The sequence below is a fragment of the Pantherophis guttatus genome, chromosome 2 (assembly GCF_059756535.1).
Source record: "Pantherophis guttatus breed Tessera chromosome 2, ASM5975653v1, whole genome shotgun sequence".
Taxonomy (NCBI): Eukaryota; Metazoa; Chordata; class Lepidosauria; order Squamata; family Colubridae; genus Pantherophis; species Pantherophis guttatus.
In genome coordinates, this window is record NC_142064.1 from 213,164,375 (window position 1) to 213,181,467 (window position 17,093).

Below are 17,093 nucleotides of genomic sequence, written 5' to 3' on the forward strand. Positions count from 1 at the left end.
AGTAAACCAACTATGTATCATTGGGAAGCTGTCAAAAGAATTCTAAGATATCTAAAAAATACATTAGACTTTTGTTTAGTATTAGAACCTAGTAATGACAAAGAACCAAAACTTACTTGTTACGCAGATGCGGATTGGGCTGGAGATATATCATGCAGAAAGAGCACTTCTGGTTATATTTTTCTATTAAATAACTGTCCAGTTTACTGGTACACTGGTAAACAAGAACTGGTAGCCACTTCAACCACAGAAGCGGAATATGTTTGTTTATCCAAAGCTGCAAATAACCTTGTATGGTTTAATGATTTGATTTCAGATGTCTGGAAAAAACCTGCTTTACCTTTTGTTATGCATGAAGATAATAAAGCAGCCATTGAAATATCCAGATCCGATGCCATTGGACAAAGATCCAGGCATATAGATATAAAGTTTAAACATGTGAGACAATTGTCTCAAGATGGATTTATCAAAGCAGTGCATTGTGATACCTCTGAACAATTAGCTGACATATTAACGAAGCCTTTACCTTCTAAACAGCACAAATATTTAACTTCAAAATTATATGTCTTATATTGTCCTGAATCTGAATGTAATTGGTGTTGTATAGCGAACCGGCATTTAGAGGGGGATTTGTCAGATGTAAATGCCTTATTCCCTAATGTGTAAATAATGTATATATGGGATATCGGGGGTTAACTTATTCTTTGTTTCCTAATGTATTCATAATTCACCACTCCCATCCTTGACTCCGCCCTTTGTATATATAAGGAGCCACCCTCACCATTTTCCTTGCTTCTATCTGTGAATATTCAGTGAATATAGAATGCCTGTTATGATTAAAGAGAAATATATATATACCTCTAATCTTTATTATCTTTATTGAGTCTGATCCTAAAAACATTGCAACAACATGCATAAAAATATAATGACTTTAATTGAAATAGAAGTCTCTAGTGGGAAATATATCCAGGTGATCAAAGTGCTAGTTCAAGACATCTCAAGGTTTCGGACCAGATTGGTGAAACATGTGAAGTCTAATTTGAGATTTAATTTTAAAGGTGTTCTACATGGGACATAGTGGGTAAATTTGGGCTTTTCTGGCCTTGGACTCTCTAACTTTCATGTGGAAATTTCATCAACTATTTTGCAAAGATAAATATTTGCCACAGTTACTTCAGTGTTACTCTTTGACTATTTACAAGGTTCATACAAATAAAGGTCGTTCCAAATTGACATTTTTCTTTTTCTTCCAACATGGGGAAAGGTATCCCATCTTACATTTTACTGGCCTTGATTCCTGCTCTTGTAACTTCAGATATTTTGATAAACCCTTTGAGAAACATTAAGGTATGTAGCTAAATGTATAAAGCTGCTTCTTTTTTTCCTCAGAATTTTTTAAAAGCTTTGAACAGCAAATCCACTATCTCAATCCTTCAAGACTTCTTCAGCCTTTTGCCTGCCTGATTCAGGATACATTTACTTACCAGTACGCTTAATTTGACTGAAATTCTAAAGTTCATAGAAACTGGTTGCCTATGAAATCTCATGCCCTATGCTGCCTGGCTCAGATGTGCTGCATTTGGATATGAAGCAGGCAAAGTTATGCTGGTCTATGACCATAATAACGATTTGATTTGAAGCCTGTAAGGGACAATGGTTCCTTACTGTGCCTGTTAACAAGTCCTTGATTTCTTTTATGAGCTGCTGAGACATACCCTGAGGGGGGTTGTGTTGGACCCAAACTTGATTGGCCTTATTTGGATCTATATGCTGTACATCATGTTGTGCATTTCAGTAATTTTTGGGGGGAAGATACTGAATTAAGAAAGAATAAATCAGATAAAGCAAGGAGTACTTGTGTCTATGTATCCGTGATCGTGGAGTATTTGAAACAGATTCATGGTGATATATACATATCAGGGGTGAAATGCTCCCAGTTCGGACCAGTTTGGCCAAACTGGTAGCAATGACAGCCAGTGGTTCGGAGAACCGGTAGCGATGGCGACACGTTGATACTGGTTAGCATTAGTACAAAGTTTGTTATCTTGCTTCTGTGTCTCGCTTCTGTTCTTGGCTTCAAAAGATAGGCACTTCCTTGAAAATATAGAAGAAACTGCTACCCAAGATTATCAGGCCCCATGGATAAAGGAACCACAGTAGGGAGTTTTCCTGCCTCATAAATCCTGAATCCTGAAAGCATTTTGCTGAATAAACAACTAGGCCAGGGGGGAAACGGTGCCTACAAAAGGCTATAGGAATGCTCCATAGATAAGGTGGACAGATACAGGGGCCTGAACAAATGGCGCTTTAAAGACCATGTTGGTAATGAACCTTTGTCTCTGACTGGGTAAACTTTGCTTCTATCAGCGTGAAATGTATATAATACTTTCAGCCACTCTCTCAGGGGTGTGGCTATTCCTTTCATGCATTTTGTCTGTATGTTTTGGATATAGTTTTGTCACCCAGCCTTTTTACTTTGGCCATAAATAAAAAAGCTGTTAATTTTTGCAAACCTCATCTAGAATCTCACTCTCTTTGGCATCTCAGTGGCTCGGGGAAACGACTAGGATCTTAAAGAAGTTTGTTCTTGTTCTTGTTTTCCTCCCCTGTAACAATTCAATTCTTAAAAACACAATGCAAGACTTTATCAGAGATAAAAATCTGACCCACAGTTTCCCCCAACATATAATTTTCTAGATGTGGCCTTTAGATTTCATTTTAAAAAATAACAGGAATGGAACAAGAAAATGATTGGGGTCAGTTGCAATTTAATTAACACTTTGTCAGTAAATAAAACATTAATCAAATGTAATTAGCATTAAAATAAATACTACGTATGTAACGTGAGGTATAGAAAGATCCTTGTGTTATCTGAAACAAAAGTGTTTAAAATGAAGATAATATATTAGCAACACATTTCTGGATAACCATGTGACTTTTCTATTCTCTAGCACACTCACGCCATAGAAATCTACTGGGTGAAAATAGACTGCAGTGTTACTTCCAGGTTTTCCCGTAATGTCATCACTAGTCGAGCTGTGAATCGTGCCAATGTGTCCAAGGAAGCTCAGTTTGATGTGGAGCTCCCCAAAACAGCCTTCATTTCAAACTTTACCTTGTATGTGCATTATTTTCCTATTTTTATATGCTTTGGGTTCAGTCTAGCAATAATTAAGCCATTCAGATACTGTTAACAGAATAACTACCATGAATCATAGAGTTACAGAAGACGTTGTTGCCACCTAATCCAATTATGTGCTCAAAATCCGAAATCTAAAACTAAGGCCACCCTCATAACCTCTCCATTCTTACCAATCTAGATAACTGATTCCATCACAGCATTATTCTTACCTTCATTCTTTTTAATGATCATCCAAAATGTGGCCTCCTGTTGCATAAGCTCTTCTGAAATAGACATGCCCTCTGGTTAGAGTTTCTACCAATCTGCTCTGCAATATCCAGAGAAGGCCTTCCTTCATCTTTCTTCATTATGTTTTCAGTCCTATAGAGGCAGCATTCTTTCCAGTCTCTTTGTTATACCTCTCAAATATCTCCTTTACTTGCTAAACTGAAGCAAAATAACCCCAATAACATCTCTGCATGTATATTCAGATATCTGATGTCTCCTTCAATAGGACAATTGATGGTGTCACTTATCCTGGAATCATAAAGGAAAAAGAAGCTGCCCAAAAGCAGTATCAACAAGCAGTTTCAAGGGGCCAGACTGCAGGGCTTGTGAAGTAAGTATGTGAGGCCAAACCAAATCTGTTTCCTTATTTCATTTCCTGTTCTAAGTATTTATTCAATAAACAGATGCTAAATAAATGAACAAAGTGCAAATGAAAGTATTAAGTGGTGGACTATATTATCCATCATCCAGATACGTTATCGTTCCTTTATGGCTCTCTTGAATCTTATGAACCTTACTTTGTTTAACATGTGAAGGGCTGCTGGAAGAAAAACAGAGAAATTCAGTGTTTCGGTCAATATTGCATCATCCAGCAAAGTTACTTTTCAATTGACTTATGAAGAACTCTTGAAGAGAAAGTTTGGAAAATATGAGATGTTTATCAAAGTCAACCCAAAACAGCTTGTGAATAAATTTGAGGTATGATCAAATGTATTGTCACTTTATCTTCTTGTAGCTTTTGGAAAAGTTGTGAATGATGCTCAGAACTATTAATTTAGAAACAAATGTATGAACAACCATGAAATTAATTCTTTTTTAATACTTTTTTTTACAGTTTATATTACTGGTCTATCTGTTTATTTGTTTGTTTGTTTTGTTGGTCTTGCTAATATCAACATAATTTTAAATCAATGTTACAGATTGAAGCAAACATCTTTGAGCCTCAAGGCATCAGTGAACTTGAGGTTGAAGGGACATTCCTCAACAACGAACTGCTACCAGTTGTGAATAAGACTTTTTCAGGAAAAAAGGTATGCCTGGTAATAGAATCTTGAAGGGTGATTCATACACAGGTAATCCTTGCCTAATGACCAGCGGGATGGCAATGGGGGCTGCCAGGATTTTTGTCACTAAGCGTGTTGTGTAGCAGTCCCAATTACCATTGTTAATTGAGGATAAACTACAATGAGTTGGAAGCATGGTTATCTGCCATGATCATGGTCATCATCTTTGCTGCAGATTCCCCTGGTTGTTAAGTAAGTACAGAAAAGGCCAATTGGATTCACAAGCATCAAGGGAAAATTACAATGATGACACGCCTTATGATACCATCCAGAAGTAAAGAAAAGAAAGAATGATCCCTTGAATATATTTCTTAAAAGCAATCTGTTTGCTTCATGGAAAAACAGCTGACAGGTTATTTTGTCCCCAGTCAGGGCTTAAAGTGAGACATGGCCCAGGACAACCACAATCAAAGATGCAGGCACAGAATTATTTGAGGATACTTCACAAAAGTAAAAATAGTTCTCAAGCATTTCCCTATATCAGGGATAGGCAATATTTTCTTAGAATAGCTAAAGAGCTGCACTTACAAAAAATAAGTGGGTCAAAATGAAAAAATAGGCGAAGGCTCAAAAAAGTAGATGGCGGCTAAACCCAAATAATAATACTGAAAATATTTAAGCCTTATCATGTCTAATCATCCCACTTTCAAAGTGTTTCTGCTTTATAGCATTTTTTTAAAGTTGAGGGAGATAGCTTATTCTGAATGTCTATACAGAGAAACAACAAAGTCAACGTTTATTTCTTGTTCTTGCATCTGGTATATAGACAGGGATCAAGTCTGCTCCTTAAAAAACATGTAATTCAATTTTTCATTTGAAGGCATTCAAAGCCATTGATTCCAAACATTGCATGTTTGAATCCATGGACACTCCTCTATAAGTTGCACAAGTCTTTCTTTTTCAACTTATTGCTATTGTTTTACATATATATGCCTTCCTTCATATAAGAAAGTGGTCTTTACATATATAGGTATTGAGCAACATTCCTCTTGAAGCTGCTCTGAGTTCTTTGAGATTGAGACATTTAATAAGCTAAATTAAACTACTGAAGAATATTATTACGAAGGTGTGTTTCACCGCTAGTACAAAGATTCTATTATAATCTTTGAGTTGAGTATCTTATCTATGGTTGGGGGGTCTCTAGTGGTCTTTGTTTCTGCTTATGGCATCACTTCCATTCCTTCTTTATTACGAAGGTTCAATAATTTCTTCTTGCTATGAAAGCTGCACTATTGCTTTCTCTCTAGTCACTTCTAAGTTAAATCTCAATATTTAATTATTTTAAATAACTCCTTGTCATCATCAAAATATGCCTCACGGTATATTTTAATAGAATGCAGGGAATTATGTAATTCTTGTGTCCATTTAATATCTTAGCATATTTCATTGCAGAAGTGAAGAGGATAGTTTTATGAGGTATTAAATATATGCATATGTCTTGGATTCCAACATTTAATGTGCTTCACATTGGTTTGGTCTTATACTAGTATTCCTCGATTTACAACAGTTTATTTAATGACCGTTCAAAGTTACAACATGTCAAGAGTATTGCCAGGATTGCTGTGGCTATAAAATTAGTTACAAACTGCAAAGATTCAAACAGGCCAATCTCCGTCTTGCAATTAACTACAAGCTTCCCCCGCCCTAGTTAATTGCTCACTGACTCACTATATAAGTAGGAGCTTGTTGCCTGCCAAGATGATTCAGCAAGCCAAGCCAAGACAGCCGGGAGCCAAGAAGCCTGAAGAAGCCTGGACACAGAGAGCTGAGTAAAGAGGCAGAGCTGGAACAAAGTCACTGCCTGATGCCTGAGCTAGAGCTGAAGCTCAGAGCCAGAGAACCAGAGAGAAAGGAGAAGAGAGCTTGCCTTTGCTGAGCTGAGCATGCAAGCCAGCATATGCCTGCAAGCTAGCATCTGTTGTTGTCTTTGAGCTGCAGTTGCTGCTGCTGCTGCTGCTGAAGTCACAACCAAGAGGAAGAGCTGGAGAATTTCCCTGCTAGAAGTTTCCTGCCAGAAGCTTCAAACCACAATACTGATTGGATCAACTCTACAGGTGACTTGATTCACAGAAGCCCTCTACAGGACATTCTCACTCATCACTGCTGGAAGCCTACACTGCTGCTTCCCACTGTCTCGATGATATACTGATCCTGAAACTACTTAGTGTTGTATTAGCTTTTGCCTTTCCCTTTGGAAAGGGTTAAGAGGAGTGGTTTCAGTATTGCAGGAGAGGAACTCAGAGACAGCCTGGCTTCAGTTAATGAAGATAAGTGTTAATTATTGATGTGTTTTAAAGACATTTGTCCTTTTTTTTAATGTTTCTAGTAAAATATATTTTTACAAGACTCCTCTGTCAGTTTCATTTAAGCCTCAGTGTGTTTGCATGTGAACAGGTTCACGGTTCATTGGGACAAACCTCAATCCCCCATAAGTGACTTATGACCAGTGGTGAAATCTAAAATTTGTTACTGGTTCTGTGGGCATGGCTTGGTGGAGGGGGTTAATGTGACTGGGTGGCCATGGCCATTTTTTTTTTTACTTTTAAAACCATTTTTTCTACAACCTCTTCGGCAAAGAGGTTGTAAAAATGTGCTTTCAAAAGGCTCTGACAAACCCAGGTGAGTTGCCTAATCGGCAGAGGCTTTTTTTCTTTTAAATGCCTCTGCTGATCAGGCAACTCAGCTTGGATTGTCAGAGGCTTTTAAAAGAAAAAAAGGGTTGCCTCTGACGATCCAAGCTGAGTTGCTTGATCGGCAGAGGCTTTTTTTTCTTTTAGATGCCTCTGCCGATCAGGCAACTCAGCTTGGATTGTCAGAGGCTTTTAAAAGAAAAAAAGGGTTGCCTCTGATGATCCAAGCTGAGTTGCCTGATCGGCAGAGGCTTTTTTTCTTTTAAATGCCTCTGCCCTGCCTCCATCACTATCGGATCGGATGATCCGGTCCGAACCGGGAGAATTTCACCCCTGCTTATGACCATTTTTCCAGTTATGAATTTTGCAGCATTCCCAGGATCATGGGATCCAAATTCACTAGATGCTTTGCAACTAGTTCATATTTATGACCGCTACTGTATCCCAAGGTCATGTGACCACCTTTTCTGACCTGACAAGCAAAGTCCATGGGAAGCCAGATTTACGTAACATCCGAGTTACCAACTTATCAACTGCAGTGATTCATTTAACCACTGTGGCAAGAAAGGTCATAAAAGGAGGCAAAACTCAGTTAACAAATGTCTCACTCAACAACATAAATTTTGGGTTTACCTGTACCACAATTCATCTTCGTCTTTTATGGGTAGATTGTACTCGAAGTTGCAAACATTATTAATTCTTCCCAATATTACTTTGTTAGTATGGCATGGGGAATCATGCTTCTGGTCATTTGCATTAGATTCTGGTTTTCTTCTCTGCCACATTGTTTTGTTATGGGATATTGTGAACTATTTATTCATGTTTTATCCTCTTTCCTCTCGAGTACTTCTCAACTTCCTTTCCTGTGTTTTTACTCCCACTATTAAGTGTGCAGTGTCTTAGGCTTTCTTCCACATACATTACCCAGTCTTGCAAAATATATTCCCTTTCCTTTTCCAGGGCTTCTCCTTTGCTCTTTCACAAGGTAAGTCAATACTTTCGAAAAGTGATGCACATTAAGTAATGAAAACTTTCCCCTACATTTTAGCTTTCCAAGTTCCTGAAAAGAATTCCTATGAACAGATAATGCATTCGGAAGTTTAAGTCATTAGTTATATTAGCTAATGTAGTTACATTGTTTAATGCAGCATCATAGACCCTTGAGAAATCAAGCTGCAGTGCTGAATAATTTCTGAAGTCAGAAAGTCCACAGACTTTCTTTTTTCAGTGTAATCTAGTAAGGGATCAACTGCTATTACAGAAAAGTCAACCATGACTGTTTTCTTGCTTCTTTCCCATTTCTTTGGCCTTGGTTCTTCCAGAATGTGAAGCAATACAGCAGTATTTTTTATTACAAAGAAGATTTTTCTATAGTTTCAGTCATTTAGCAGTTCAATAGATCCAGATCTCCTTGCTGGATTGCTCATGGCCTTTATGCCTGCTTTGCAGACTGACAAACTCTTTTCTTCCTGAATATAGATTACTCTCTGCTCTTGGCCAACACAACTTTGTTGGGTGGGGGGGAGGGGATAAGCAGTATATACTCAGTGCAGGATCATATGCAGTGATGAAGTCAATGGCTTCAAAATGATGGGCAACAATCAGAAAGTCAAAGCCCTCCTCCTTTTGACTTGGTTTTCTAGAAAGAAATCTGGAAGTTTGTATGAACAGAAACCTAATAGACTCTTTATTGCAGAACATAAACAATGCCTAAGCGTAGAACTGGTATAGTGCATCCAGGCTTATGGAAAAAAAATAATGAATAAAATCAGTGAAGAAGGAGGAGATAAAAGTAATAAATATCATCATGCAAATATGATGAAACAAAGGAAGGAAGGGAAGGAAGGGAAGGAAGGGAAGGAAGGAAGGAAGGAAGGAAGGAAGGAAAGAAAGAAAGAAAGAAAGAAAGAAAGAAAGAAAGAAAGAAAGAAAGAAAGAAAGAAAGAAAAAAAGAATCCTGACCGTATAAGTGTAGCCAGTAAGAGGCAATCCAGAGTAAGATATGCAGTCTTCTTAGACAAGAAAAGGAGATAAAAATGCAATTTTTCACTGCTAGCTTTTCTTGCATCCATTGTCCCTACAGATGTAGAAAGGCTGATACATGCAATGTTGGATCTTGCAATATTTAATAATTCAAATTATACCACAGCTGAATTTCGAAAGAAACTCCTGGCTCATCCCATTCTAAATAACCTATTGTTTATACAATAAGATGCACTCCCCCCCTCAAGTGGGTTGAAATGTCTGTGTGTCTTATAGAGCGAATATTGTGGTGTGGGGAGGGGGGTTGGTGCAGTGCTGATCAGCAGTTCTAGGCAGCGGGGATCACTGCCGCCGGTGCTTACTGCGGCCTATTGCCACCCATTTGTGACAATCTGTGGCGAATGAGTGGTGGCGAGTGGGCAGCAATGGCAATGAACCGCATTCTAAATATTCCTCTAAAAACTCCCAAGGCTTCCTTCCTCAGAAATTTTACATATGTAAATTTTATAAAGGAATAATATATAATAAAGGAATCAATAGCTACTAGTTATAAGCTATTTATTACTTCAAGTATTGAATATTTTAGTTGTAAATGTTGTAGGCCTCTAGTTCACTGTTGTAATGAGTGAACAAAGGACAAGATAGGGCTCTAAATTGATATCACATGTTTGGAAGTAAACTTTGAATATAAATTTCAGAAAATACAGTATACTGAGAAATATTATGGGTCATTATCCTGGATCTCTAAAGGAAAGCAAAACTTCTACAGAATCTGCTTTCCTCATTTGCTGAAATCTAAGATGAAGAATTCTTCTATTTTAAGGGCCATGTATCATTCAGTCCTACTATTGAACAACAACGAACCTGTGACAATTGTACAACAACTCTGCTACAAGGAGATTTTGTCATCAAATATGATGTGAACAGAGATTCTCCTAATAATTTACAGGTAACTCTAGTTGTTTGACACTTGACTAATATACCAGCACAAAAATAAATCCAAACAAAAAACCCTACCACAAATGAATAATATCTTTATCATTGTTTTTTAGGTAGTAAATGGATACTTTGTACATTTTTTTGCACCAAAAATCCTTAAAGGTTTACCTAAGAATGTTGCCTTTGTAATCGATATCAGTGGTTCTATGTCTGGACAGAAAATTCGGCAAGTAAGTAAACAACACAAATTCTTGTAATATTGCTAAAAGGATGAAAAATTGTACAGCAGATAAAATCAGATCCTACAATCTTTTACTCCAAGTTATTTATGCCTTGCAAGATTTACACATATAGTAAAATATGTAGCATAGTAATCCTGAAAATATTTAGTAATGTAATTGAAATGTACTGCGTCATCCTAACTTTCAGCTAAGCCTTCTTTTATATGTGTTGATTTAGGCTAGAGGCCCCCAACTCCTGGATCACAGCCTGTTTGGAACTGGGCTGCATAAGTGATGGGCAAGTACACACATGTGCATGCAGCTCTATTCACATGAGTGGCAAGCACTTGGCTCATGTTTGAAGCTCTACTTGTGTGAGTGGCAGACACTTGTGCTCACGCACAAAGCTCCACTCATACAAATGGAGCTCTGTGCGCATGTGTGCGTGCACCTACCACTCATACAGAAACATCATGTCTCGCCATCACCCCATTGGGTCACCAAGCCAGAAAGGTTGGGGATTGCTGATTTAGACCATATATTTACTAAGTTTCAAAGTCATATAGAACATTCTTTCAGGTGGCTCCTACAGAAATAAAACACTTGAGCATTAGAATGAAATGTGGGATATTGGCAAACTTGACCAATACATTGCCAACTGGTTTATTCAGCTTTACAACTAGGCTAAGGACCCAAAACAGCAAAAGTGAATACAAGAGGACCTCCTTCGAGGAAGCAGTTTGATTTTGAAATGACCGGTTTGCACTTAAGACATGAATCTATCTGTTCATGAATTATGTCGAGTCAAAAAATTATTAAAAATAGATAAAAATCTAAATAACAGTAATATTTTTAAAAGACTAACATCAATGGTGGGTTTCAAAAATTTTTACTACCGGTTCTGTGGGTGTGGCTTGGTGGGTGTGGTGTGGCTTGGTTGGTGTGGCGTGGTGGGCATGGCAGGGGAAGGATACTGTAAAATCCCCATTCCCACCCCACTCCAGTGGAAGGATACTGTAAAATCTCCATTCCCTCTCCACTCTAGGGGAAGATTACTACAAAATCCCCATTTCCTCCTGATCAGCTGGGACTTGGGAGGCAGAGAATCTATTTTTACCGGTTCTCCGAACTACTCAAAATTTCCACTACTGGTTCTCCAGAACCTGTTAAAACCTGCTGAAACCCACCTCTGACTAACATCTTATGAAATTATCATGTTTAAAAAATCTTAGCTATTGCTGAAGAAAGATTTCATGTTATCTCAAGCATCCTACAATTTCATGGGAGAAAGGCAAAATCTCACATAAGTTGGAAAAGACAGCCAATTTTTATTTATGAAAAATACATATTAAATTTAACATTGATGGTTCAGGGATAATAGTGTGAAGCATGACTGCTGGATTATCTTTTGACAATGGTTAGGAACAGTGGTGAAATCCAAATTTTTTTACTATCGGTTCTGTGGGCGTGGCTTGGTGGGTGTGGTGTGGCTTGGTTGGCGTGGCTTGGTGGGCATGGCAGGGGAAGGATACTGGAAAATCTCCATTCCCACCCCACTCCAGGGGAAGGATATTGCAAAATCTCCATTCCCACCCCACTCTGGGGCCAGACAGAGGTGGTATTTGCCAGTTCTCCAAACTACTCAAAATTTCTGCTACCGGTTCTCCAAACTGCTCAAAATTTCTGCTACCAGTTCTCCAGAACCTGTCAGAATCTGCTGGATTTCACCCCTGGTTAGGAGACAATGGAGTGTTGCTTTAGTATGGAGATCTAGCTTTCAAAAAAAATAAGTGTGGTGTTTTTTCCCTCAGTAAACATTTGGCTTCACAGTATATACCCTTGGGTTAAACAATTGAAGATCTCAAACAAACAAATATCATCAAAGGATCTGTCGCATCATGTGATGTGGGTAGTAACAGCAGGACATGGGCATAACATTATTTTAAAAAATAATTCTAGGCAAAGGAAGCCTTGACAAAAATAGTGGAAGATTTAAAAGAAGAAGATCATTTCAATATCATCCTGTTTGAAAGTTCAGTTTCAACATGGAAAGATGACTTAATTCAAGCTACACCAGAGAATGTGAACCAATCAAAGGAATTTGTTCACCAGATAAGTGCACGGGGAGGTAAGTAGGAAAAAAAAGTTAAAGTTAAATTGCTATATTAGAATAAGGTTAAAGTAAAATGGGTATATTAAAAAACACTACATGGAAAATATTTGAATCTCCCTTTTCATATGGTAAAAAATTTGAAACCCTGCTTTCACATTGTAGGAACAAATTTTAATGATGGTTTACTGACTGGCATTGAAATGCTGAATAAAGCTCATGAATTGAACTCTGTACCTGAAAGAAGTGCCTCTTTAGTTATCATGTTATCTGATGGGGATCCCACTGTTGGTAAGTAGCTAAATGACCAATGAATATGGGAATAAAGATTGCTATTCAGTCTCTTTGTTTTCACATAGTCTTCTCCATACTATGGTATATACCACAAACTCTGGTGATCATGTGTCATCTTTAAACTATTTAATTGTGTTTTGTGATCCTTTCTGTGCAGGTGTATCAAATCGCAAACAGATTCAAGAAAATACTAAGAATGCAACTAAAGGAAAATATCCTATATACAATCTTGGGTTTGGTTATGATGTTGATTACGCATTTTTAGAGAGAATAGCAACAGAAAACAATGGTGTGGCTCGCCGCATCTTTGAAGACTCAGATGCAGTCTTACAACTACAGGTAGAAGAATAAGCATATGAAAGGTTGATATTTATCTCAATCCATCCTCAATGACAGGTGTATAGCATCCAAAAGTAACCAAGAGTGATTAGCATATACAGTATGTCTCTCCCACATTGTGGTGATCAACTCAGAATATGTTTACATGCCATGAAACATAGAGTGAGAAAATATAGGAATCCATTGTAAGTAATAAATTTATCCCTTCTCAGGCAACTAACTACTATTAGCCGTAGTGGCGCAGTGGTTAGAGTGCAGTACTGCAGGATACTTCTGCTGACTGCCGACTGCCAGCAGTTTGGCAATTTGATTACCATAGGCTCAAGGTTGACTCAGCCTTCCATCCTTCTGTGGTTGGTAATATGAGGCCCCAGATTGTTAGGGGCAACAGGCTGACTCTGTAAACCGCTTAGAGAGGGCTGTAAAGCATTGTGAAGAAGTATATAAGTCTAAGTGTGATTGCTTTTTCATTCCATATCATACTTCATATTTTCTTGGCAAAAATTAATAAAAAGTGAGAGGCTGGGTAAAAAAGCTAGAAAAAGTAATTTGTTTAAATATGTGTCCTATTAAAAATGTCAGTTATCTCCTTTGAAAAAGCTGCTCACATCAGGAAAATTTACCTCATGAGGGAATATATCATTTACCTACATCAGGGAATATATACTGTATGATGAATGAAAGTAGCCCTTTTTATTTTTTAAAAAGGGATTTAGCAATTAATGGTTTTGCAAAATAGGAAAAGATGTCCAGAAGGGCTTTGTGTTAGTAAAAATTGTGAATGAAAAGAATTACACCTTTTTCTGTGATTAAAAAGAATTATAACTCATCTGCAAACTGTTTTATTAACACGAACAGTAAAATAGTCCGAATTTTTGTAATGCACCTGTTTAATGTTATTGCTACATCTAAAGTCAAATGGTTAATTCTCCATTTCATGGAGTCCCCTTTTTCCATACAAATCCATATCTATACAAAATTGTAGATATCAAAAAAGGACAAGATTTTTAAAGAATCAAGGCTTTCAATGAGAGTTCCAGAGTACTTTTCCAGGATGGTCTAGATTCAGATTACAGAAAAGTACCGTGCCTAAAAAAGCAACCTTTCATTTGCAATATTTTGATTTTGAGAATAAATACCCTTTTAGTGTTACAGTTTTTAATAACCCCAATATCTATTTTGTTCCCAGGGTTTTTATGATGAAGTAGCCAATCCTTTGCTTACTGAAGTGGAGTTAGACTATAAGGAAAATGCCATCTCAGATTTGACTCAAAATAGTTTTAAACATTATTATGATGGCTCTGAAATAGTTGTGGCTGGACGAATTACAGACAATGACCTGAACAGTATCACAGCAGAAGTAAAAGCTCAAGGGGTAAGTTATTTTGAAGTCCAACATTCCTCAAAATATTACATGAGATTCCAGTTTCTATAACACAAAATATTCACAGTTCCAGAACAATAATTTTCTGAACACTGCTGAGAAAGTAGATACTCCAAGGGAAATCATTAGGTGGTTTACCTGCCTCTATCAATGTTCCAGGAGTCAGAATTACAGTAATCTTGAATATCTTTATTTTGGAGATAGTCTCTATTTATATTGCTTTAGAGACAGGACAGCACCCAGATTACTGGTATATTGGCTAATTATTTCACTTAGTAATTAGCCAAACTGAATTTAAACTGCCAAGCCATATCCAATCCATCCTTCTACATATAAACATTCAGCTTCACTTGTCATAAGACTGACACAAAGCATTTTCAGGCAGTGAGACATCAATATTATCACCAGTTTACATGGCTGAAAGCTATGTGGTCATGTTGAGCCTGGGTGACAAAGAAAACATCATCCACACAACACAAGATATTAGAAGGGGACTAATAGCACTTTTTCCATCTAGCCAATGTTATTCAGATACACAACTTTTTCTGAGTTGCAGCACACATCATCAGATGCATTGAGTGGCTAGGCTGGTGTAAGATATAATTTGAGATTTGGCAAAGAGGTACTTATTTCTTTATTATTAAAAATAGTTTTATAGTGATTCCATAGCAACCCAGCTTGTACCAAACTCAAACCAAGATATAAAACCACATTTATGTAGAGTAAAAATATTAAAACCAAAATATAAGTTACTTGCAAGACAGTGCAGGTATCTTCTCAGTTAATAATTGTAATGTGTTAGAAACCCATGGGGTTCATTGAGACCTTTAAAGACTGCCTGAAATATTTTGATACATGCGAGTTCAGCTGTCTGTTGCTCAATGTACATAAATATAGAAATAAATACCTGTATAAAAGTGTACTGCTGAAAAATTATAGTGCAGTTATAAATCCAATCCTTTCCCTTCGTCTAGGCACTAAATGAGGTGACTTATTCTGAACAAGCTGATGTTGAGGAAACAACCAAAGCTTTCAAAGAGCAACAATACATATTTGGAGAATATATTGAGAGATTCTGGGCTTATCTCACCATTCAACAACTTCTAGAAGCACGGTAATGTAAGACTTTTTCAACTTTGTGATTACTCCAGAGACGTCCATGAGGATCGGTAAATCAATCACTTTAAATCACTTTCTTGAGAAAGATTATACTTTAGGGAAAATTAGTTTCATTAATTTCATTCAATAATGCCTGGAATGGACTGGTCTGTTCAGTCATCATTTTTGGGCTGTAGTTAATTTGAACTCTTGGCCCAAGTTAAATTGCTTCAGATAATGCAAGATAATTGTTGTAGGTCTTCTAACTTCACATTAGAGTCTGATAAGTTTAGTTTTAAGTCCCGGTTATCTCTTTCTTCTTTCAGGAGACAAGTCTTTTGTTTCCAAAGTATTCATGAGGCTCATATCCTATTTATTTTATTATTTGGAACAATTTACAATATGTTTTTGCATTACAGGATGGAACAATACTGAATAATTACTATTATCATGGTTAAAACAGTTTCTAAATGTTTCTCCAATGTCCTTGCTTTTAGTGCTGTAGCGCAGGGAGATGAAAAAGGAAATATTACTGCCAAAGCCCTGGAGTTGTCTCTGAAATATAAGTTTGTGACTCCATTAACATCTATGGTTGTCACAAAGCCAGAAGGCAATAACGTAACAGAAGCAGTTGCTGACAAACCCACAGAAGGTACAGATATTGTCATAAGGACATTAGTCTATCTGGCTTTTAGTGGTTTGGGGGCAATATTCAAAATATTCACAGTTGAACTAGTCAAGAATATACTGGAGCAACAGGTAGTATGCTTTCCACTTAGATTGGGATAGGAAAGCATGAGTTTTGTGGTATGTGTTTTTCAGCAGCATCTTCAAACAGACCAAGGGGGACCAGATTGATGTCAGCAGCATCATGGCATGGCAACACAAGCTCCACCTCTTTTCTACATGCATTTTGACATTACATGTATTCCAGGGGTGAAATCTAAAAATTTTCGCTACCGGCTCTGTGGGCGTGGCTTGATGGTCAGGTGACTGGGTGGGCGTGGCTTGTTGGTCAGGTGGGCATGGCCAAGTCAACATCACTTCTTTGCCCTTTTTTAACCTACAAAACACAACACAACACAACTGGCTCACCCACAATGTAAAAGCAGCTGTGCTAGACCCAAAATAGCCCCTGCAACAAGCAGGAACCTCACACAGCCACAAAAAGCCCAAAAAAACAACTTTCACACTTTACACACACACAACACAACACAACACAACAGGCTCACCCACAATGTAAAAGCAGCTGTGCTAGACCCAAAATAGCCCCTGCAACAAGCAGGAACCTCACACAGCCACAAAAAGCCCAAAAAAACAACTTTCACACTTTACACACACACAACACAACACAACACAACAGGCTCACCCACAATGTAAAAGCGGGGCAAAATGGCCCCTGCAACAAGCAGGAACTCACACAGCCACAAAAAGTCCAAAAAACCAACTTTCACACTTTACACGCACAAAATTCCACATACAGCTTTGTGAGATTTTTTGTGTTTGTGTAGTTACAGTGAAACACTACAGAAACACACAAAATCTCAGAAAGCTGCACAAATATTATTTTATTTTATTTTTATATAAAAGCAGCTAAATTTAAAACTTCCTAAACTTTAAAT

General features: G+C 37.4%; 1 protein-coding gene across 1 annotated transcript; it reads left to right on the forward strand.

Moving 5' to 3' along the window:
* Window positions 1-1,234: 1,234 nt before the first annotated feature.
* Window positions 1,235-16,644, forward strand: LOC148115511 (inter-alpha-trypsin inhibitor heavy chain H3-like). The gene is made up of 13 exons (XM_087887760.1): window positions 1,235-1,347; window positions 2,952-3,118; window positions 3,636-3,740; window positions 3,946-4,108; window positions 4,330-4,440; window positions 9,910-10,035; window positions 10,139-10,255; window positions 12,206-12,374; window positions 12,522-12,647; window positions 12,808-12,989; window positions 14,179-14,364; window positions 15,348-15,487; window positions 15,969-16,644. The coding sequence occupies exons 1-13, from the start codon at window positions 1,255-1,257 to the stop codon at window positions 16,258-16,260; spliced, it is 1,977 nt and encodes a 658-aa protein (XP_087743886.1). The 5' UTR covers window positions 1,235-1,254; the 3' UTR covers window positions 16,261-16,644.
* The last annotated feature ends 449 nt before the right edge of the window (window positions 16,645-17,093 follow it).